Here is a 7,516-nt window from a genome sequence, read left to right as displayed (position 1 = left end):
TTTAATAAAATAGGGGGGCTGGGGAGGGTCTCTTCTTGGTACAGAAGCTGCTCTTTATGCTCAGACTTGAATGGCAAATCTTTGGGGGTGCAGGGAGAAGACCCCAAACAACGCACACAGCATAATCCCTTCTGCTCTTGCCAAACACCCCCCACCCCCCAATACTTGGACACTACTGCACATTACCTCTAGAGAAGCAGCTGCCATTTCAAAGGACTGTTTGCACATGCCCTCGAAGGGCAAAAGGTTTGGCCGAACAGGGACTCGTGTTTGCTCAACACTAGTTCAAAGTTCACTGCTCTCCCTGTAAACGCCTATAGCCCAATTTTTGCTCTTGACAGAGCCACCCCAACCAACCAGACTCTCTTTAACATAAACCTTTATTATGTACAGATTAAATTACAAACCATCTTTACAGCACTTACTGGGTAGGATTAACAGCAGCAACATGAGGCCACGCCCACCCTCCCTGTACAGAGGCAACATGGATACATAATGAGCTGCTAGCAACGTCCTCACCCTGCGGTGGGGCAGGTGCGCTAAAGGGGACATGAGAAGCACGCTCGGCCTCAACTGTTCCGACAGCCTAGCGGGAGCCCCTGCTATTTGCTAACCAGAGCCATAAAGAAGAGCTGCAGGGAGGGCCTCTGGTCGGAAAGCCCCAGGCCCAACAAGGAGGCGACAAGGAGTTTCTTCACTTTGGTCAAGGGAGGCTGAGATGGCATCAGCTGCAAGGAAGGAAATGTGCACAATCAGTCTGACAGTTGCTGTAAAAGGAGTTCCTTTCCAGATGCAGGCAAAGCTCCGGGTGGGGGAGGACATCCCTCCTGAAAACTCACCTTGCTTACCCTATGGCATTTAATTAATCCTTGGGAATCTAGGAAGAAAGTGGAATAGGCATCATAGGTCCTAGAAGGGGAATTAAAAAAAAAAAGGTGAAGGCTCATTTTAAGTGAGTTACTACATGCTAAATATTTTTAGCATCTTGCTAGAGCAGCATAAGGATATTTCGTCTTTACTTAAAACTACCTGTTGCCTGCTTCCAAAGCTGAATGGCCTGGTCTTTCCAAAGAAGCAGCTGGTGCCATCAAGTTACAACCAATTCATGGTGACCCAGCCCCAAAGGGCAAGAGATAAGCATAGATGGGGTTTGCCATTGTCTTCCTCTGTGCAGCAGCCTCCTGTCTCCCTTGCTGCTCCCCCAGCCAAAATTGAATGTGGCTGACTCTGCTTAGCACCTGAACTCTGGCATGCTTGGGCTATGGTCTTTCCAAGGCAAAGACATAGTTCAGGAGCAACAAGGCCTTTGTGCACTATTAATATATTCCCTCAGCAAACTTAAGATGCTATTTTTAAAAAATTAAGTGTAAGACCGTTTTGTTTAAGTTTCTTAATGGGAATTATTTTTTTGTAATAATGATGTCCAGGATGGTCACCTCCCCGCCCCATACATACAGATCTAACTCTGTGCAATCTCCTTCACAAGCTCAAGTAAAGTTCTGCCATGCTTCCAGGAGACCAGCCTTGCCTCAAAAACCTGGATTAACGGCAAGAGGAGCACGGTGTTTGCACTGCCCTAACCAAGTGCCACTGCTGCCTTGTGAGAGGCTTCCTATACTAGGAGAAGAGAAAATGCACGGACTCTGCTCAAAGACAAAACAGCAGCTCACAGGGGAACGTCTCACCTGTACAGCTCAGCCTTGTCCCTCTTGTAGAAACGAAGCAGGAGGATGTGGAAAGGCAGTCCCGTAATGCGCCACCGGGCTTGGATGCTCCAGTTCTCAGAGTGCTGTGTCATCTTCAGCACTTCCATCCGCAAGTCAGCAAAGTAGTTCCAGGCCACGAAACGGCATAAGGTCAATGCCAGCTGGTACATGACTCGGCCACTGGTGATAGAAATGGGGAAAATGAAATCGATGTAAGAGAAAGTTTTTGCATGCCATCAATAACAAAGGACTCTTATATATTACATTCTCACAGTGTAGATGTGTGACAATCCCATTGTTACTATCTTATTTCTGTACTATACTAGATCTCTTCCATTAGCATTTCTTCCTTCCCTATCATTCTTTTTGCAGGAAAGGCATGTGTGGTTTTTACCATACTGTCCCAACTGAGGCAAGTGGATCATACTTTCCTATCACAGTGAAACACTGCAAATCTTCCTCCATTTCTCTGCAAAAGATCAGTCAGACCCCCAAAAATGTACAGATACCTCTTTAACGTTCTTTGAAAAATGAATGGTTCCGTTCCATGCAGTCCTCTAGTATCTATAAAAGTTTACATGAACAATTCCCCAGCCTCCCCTCTCTTAACCTAAAGAGACCAATTAGGGGTTTGCTCACACATGCATGTTCAGCCTTGATTGCAACATTCCTACTTCACTCAACAGCAGCGGGAGTTTAGGAAGGGGGTCTCCTGCTAGAATGGAGTAGGAGACCTGGTGCCCCTAGTCAGACCACAGGCATGAAAGGGGGAGCCACTCATCCACCAAAAGTTGAGAATGAAAATACCAGATCAACACGCCGCATACAAATTCATGGCTGAGGTGGCCTTTGGAAGACAGATGAAAGGAAGGGGGATGAAAAGCCCCTTGAGTTACTAGAAGGCCAGAAGCATGCAGAAAACCAACTGCTGGCTGACTGGGGGTCAGATCTGGACTATGGGATGGTAGCTGCACAATAAGTGACAGGCTTAAGAGAATTTAGGGTGCCAGTTTTCTTGAATGTAACCTAGGCTGTCCCTGGCACTGACCGAGTCTTTAGGTGCAGAATCTCGTTGTCAAACTCTACATCCTGGGAGTAGAGTCCATAGTTGTGTCTCTTCAAAAAGAAGCCTGGTAACTGGAAGAACAAGGAGAAAAAAAAATGTGAAGCACTCCCTGCCCAACCACTCGTGCTCTACATCTTGGCAAAGTCTCCTAGCCTCCTTGGGCCTTAGTTTTCACATCTGTTGTACAGCTAGCAATTGTCCCTTCAGGCAGCAGGCTACTTGGCCTGTGAATTATAGCGGAAACAAGTTCTTGGAAAGCTCTAATTCAAAACCTCACTTTTGTATGTGGAAATTCCAGCTCTGGTACTTGGACTTCATTTTTAGCTTCAGATACAAGCTGTCACCATTCAAATAACTTGGGTAGGAATTCAGAAATCCCTGTGTGCCTGAAGTGGTTCAGTGCATATAATGTGCCAGATTCTACCCCAGAGGGCCCTAACCCTTGCAAGTCATTTGGCAGGGAGGGGGGAGAATTGTTGTGGGAGAGGCAAAGTCAAACGTGCATACAGAAATCACACTGTTCTTTGTATCCCAGCCTTCAGCCTCAACTCAGCCACTTTGGTGTAGTCCTAAAGAGCAGTTGACTCTAATTTGGAGAACGAGGTTTGAGTCCCCACTCCTTCACATGAAGCCAGCTGGGTGACCTTGGGTCAGTCACAGTTCTCTCAGAACTCTCTCAGCCCCACCTACTTCACAGGGTGTCTGTTGTAAGAAAGGAAAAGGAAGGAGATTGTAGGCCACTCTAGACTCCTTAGGGTAGTGAAGGGCAGGGATATAAAACCAACTCTCTTTCTTCACCCTCAAAAGGGAGGGGGGAAGGCACTTTTTAGAAACTCCAGTGCTGATTTCTCCGACATGTGAAAGATTGTACTTATCTGAAGGCTTTTCAGACAAATGTGGCAAACTGGGTTTGAGACGTCTTCCAACCCTAAACACCCAGTAAGAAGGAAACACTCTTAAGCCCCAAACAACATGAGATCCTTATACACCTACCTCGCTCCGTAATTTCTGGTGCATGACTGTAAGATGCTCCTCCATGCTGGAATCATCACTCCCTGAAGAACTGGCTGGAGACGGACTTCCTGCTGTGGCTCTGAAGGGTGTGAGTGGACCCAGAGCTACCTCGGGAGCCTGGTAGGGTGAGCGGCACTGCCAGCCATGGAACAGGCTGTGCAAAGAGTCTAAAGAGGCACCATCCAGCCCTTCACCGTCCCTGAGCACTATGTCATCTTCTTGCCTTTCATTCACCAATGTTACAGCATCCCCCATGCCTTCAGGAGGAGACAGCACAGCAGGGCGAATGAAGGCCCTTGTCTCCAGGTTGGGCAGGGGTGTTGGCGAACAAAGTCTGGTCTTTGACTCACTTCCATTGATAACAGCAAAGCTGCCTTGTTTAGGGCTGAGCAGAGCTGGGAGGGTGGTGGAGGCTTCCAATGGCTTCCTGGTGAAAAGTGAGTGGAATGTCGGCCCTATGGAGGCCACAGGAACAAGCCCTGGAGGTAGCTTATCCCAAGAAGCATCGAGGTCCTAGAATGGAAACAAAAGGTCTTTGAGGATAATGACAACTAGCTTGCCACATGGAGTTCTGATCTGCCCTTGGTCTGCTGAGAGGAACACATATCCTTATATGCCATTAAAGGCTGCCTGAACCTAACACACATGCCACACTTGGGTCATCCAATCTCACCTTCATAGAGAACAGCATGGTTGATTCATCTGTACAGAAGTGAAGGGGAAGCCATTACCGATCAGAGGTGCCAGAATCACTGGGATTTTACACCTTCTCCCCTCCAGAAGAGCATCAGGGGAAAACAGAAGCCCTAGCCCAGGGGTGTCAAACTCATTTGCTATGAGGGCCAGATCTGACATGAATGTGACCTTGACAGGCAGGGCCATGTGTGTCATAAAATGTAATGCCAGGTAACAGATACAAAGACTTTATAAAGATGTAAAGATTTCATAAAGGACACAAACACACAGATTTTTTTTAAACACTTAAAACATGCTTAATGGGTCAGCCATAACTATGGCAGGAGTTGTCCTTGAAAAGAGCAGCTGCTGTGAGAGCCCTCTCAGCCCCGCCCACTTCACGGGGTGTCTGTTATGGGGGAAGGAGATTGTAAGCCGCTCTGTGTCTCTGATTCAGAGAGAAGGGCGGGGTATAAATCTGCAGTGGTCGTCTTCTTAAGATTAGCATTCATGCAATATTTTATTTATCCCTGATAACTAACACCTCTTGCTTTGAATTAATGCATCGAAATCTGGAAACAATGTCTGTGCTGCAGCAATCGAGTATGTTGTATCAGGTGTGTATCTGTAAGTTGAAAATCTACTTTTGATTTACTGACATTTATTACAGAAATTTCATGGTCAATACTTTGAGTCTAAGACCCAGAAATGGCTGGGCATTGCAAGCTTTTGTGCTTAAGTTGCTTCATGTGTTCGTCAGCCAATGGAGAAAAATAGAGGCTTTGTTCTGTAGCTTAACTGAGCAAGCCTGGCAAAACAAGCTATGATGCAGAAGGAAGCAAGAGAGGGAGAAGGAAACGGACAACAGTGGGTTGCTCACAGGCCTGATAGAAGCCCTCCAGGGGCCTGATCCGGCCTATGGGTCACATGTTTGGCACCCCTGCCCTAGCCATATATCAGAGGGCCAGCAAACTCAGAGGATTTGATCTCCTCCCTCGTCTCCCCATGCTAGCCCTGTTTTTTTTTTGTTTAAGTCCAGTAAACTACATAATACTTTTGTTCTCCGTAGCATTAAGCACTCCATGAACAGCTGTTGCAATTACATCTAGCAGCAAAGGCTATATCTGGGTCAGAACCTGGTACACTGAATCAGCTTTCTGGCTCACAAGAATGCTCAAAACAAAGCTTGAAAATATGTGGGTGTTCAGGGAAAGCTAGCAGACAGTTGATGTCACTTAAAAAACTCCTAAGACAACTTTTAGGGCCATATACAAAGCTCTCTCCCCCCTCCCATTTCTACCATCACCCTCCCCTTGTTGTAATGAAAGCAAATATATTAAATGGGGCAAGAACACAGATAAACTAGCCTTCCTAGTGGTCAGAATTACAGATACACAGATTTTATGTGGATTCTGAGAAGCTCCACCTTATTTTTCTGTTACCAAATGCCATCTTCCAGCTTCCTGCTCACCATGTAGCACTAATTACTGTTGTTATGGGGAGGGTTTATAATTCAGTGGCAAAGTACAGGCCTCACATATAGAAGGTCTCTGCAGGAATCCTCATCACCTCCAGCTAGGGGTCTCACGCATGCAAAACTGAAAGAAAGCGTAATGTGATCATAGAATGGACGGCACCACTACAGATTGCTGGTGAAAGAAAATGTAGAAATGTAAGATCACCAGTGGACTATCAAGGCCAGTATCCTGTTTCACACAGCAGTTGCCCTGGAAGACCGAGAGGTAGAGGTGAAAGCCTTTCCCCAGTGTTGCCTTCTAAGCAATGGTATTCACAGGTTTATGTTTCAGGATGCGGAGGTTCCCCTCAGCCACCATGGCTAGTAGCCACTGATGGCCCTCTCCTCCAGGAAGCTGTCTAATCCCCTTTTAAAGCAATTTGTGTGACCTATATATAGTCCACTGAATTCCCACAATTTAATCAATCACTGAGTAACACAACGTTTCCTTCCGTCCATCCTGAGCGTATTGACCACTAACTTCAAAGATTCCAACCTAGAGCCTTCCTTTACCGTGCACCTCCACAAACAGAAAACTGGCACTTCTGTGTACGTTATGCTGGCTTGCTTTGGGGGGGGGGGGGGTTAAAAATCGTTTAGAGATCTTTCAAAAAAGCGAGTTGCAGTCTGAAGAGCTGCAGTGCCTTCCATCACCTCAACACAACTCATTCTCTTGCACGTGTGAACCACAGGGTTTCTTGTGCCACCATGTGCCTTCTCTTACCCTCCAGCCGTCTCCCCCTTCCCGCACGCTAGACACTCTTTGACAGTCACACCTGGCCACGCCCACCGGACCGCGTCCCCCCACCCCCGGGTCATCCGCCGGTCCCTCTGTCATCCTCCCACTCACCTGCGGCCGCGCCCGGTAACAGCATTTAGTCGAGTCGCCTTCCGCCCAACGGCACCTTCCGGTGCTGCCCTCCCATCCCCAGGAGCACCGGGGTCCGAGGCGCCCAGCGACTGCCCGGCTCCGCTGATACATGGCGTGGGCACGGGGTGGCTCCCCACCCACCCCCCCCTCCGGCAAGTAGAGCCCACCCCTCCGCCGCTCTCAGAATCCGCCCGCTTCAGCCGGCGAAACCACGGCGCCTGCGCGAACTAACAGTCCTGTTCGGAGCAAGCGCGTTGCTGTAGTCTCCTTGGCTGAAGGAGGATCGAGTGCGCATGCGGCCTGAAGTTGCCAGCGCTCGGAGTTACAAAAACAGGAGCGATCCCGACAGATTTTTTTTTTTGTCCTTTTCACGTCTGCGTAAAGAGGAAAGGCGCTTTGCGTTCTTTAAGAATTCTTCCGGTTCGCAGTTGCAATCTGGAGGCAGGCATTCTTCCCTCCAGGAACAAGAGTGTTTGAATTACGTACGTATTTACCATAGGGTAATTATTTTTTCACATTTCATTTTTAAGTCAGAGGTTCCTTTCATTGCAACGCTTGGAAATGCACACACCTACAAAGCTTTTCTTACAATCGGGCCAGGATTGCCTACCCGAACTGTCCAGGGCTCTGGCACCCACTAGTTTATCCTTTTCGCTTGGAGATGCTAG

At 47.8% G+C, this 7,516-nt stretch overlaps 1 protein-coding gene across 1 annotated transcript; it reads right to left on the bottom strand.

Moving 5' to 3' along the window:
• Positions 1 to 362: 362 nt before the first annotated feature.
• C5H6orf136 (chromosome 5 C6orf136 homolog) lies at positions 363 to 7,116 on the bottom strand. The gene is made up of 6 exons (XM_060239210.1): positions 6,828 to 7,116; positions 3,766 to 4,299; positions 2,755 to 2,843; positions 1,686 to 1,886; positions 840 to 909; positions 363 to 728 (listed from the first exon to the last, which is right to left on the bottom strand). The coding sequence occupies exons 1-6, from the start codon at positions 6,957 to 6,959 to the stop codon at positions 603 to 605; spliced, it is 1,152 nt and encodes a 383-aa protein (XP_060095193.1). The 5' UTR covers positions 6,960 to 7,116; the 3' UTR covers positions 363 to 602.
• Positions 7,117 to 7,516: the final 400 nt, after the last annotated feature.

The sequence above is a fragment of the Heteronotia binoei genome, chromosome 5 (genome assembly GCF_032191835.1).
Source record: "Heteronotia binoei isolate CCM8104 ecotype False Entrance Well chromosome 5, APGP_CSIRO_Hbin_v1, whole genome shotgun sequence".
Classification (NCBI taxonomy): domain Eukaryota; kingdom Metazoa; phylum Chordata; class Lepidosauria; order Squamata; family Gekkonidae; genus Heteronotia; species Heteronotia binoei.
Note: the sequence above shows the minus strand (reverse complement) of the source record. Positions and strands in the feature narration are given on the sequence as shown.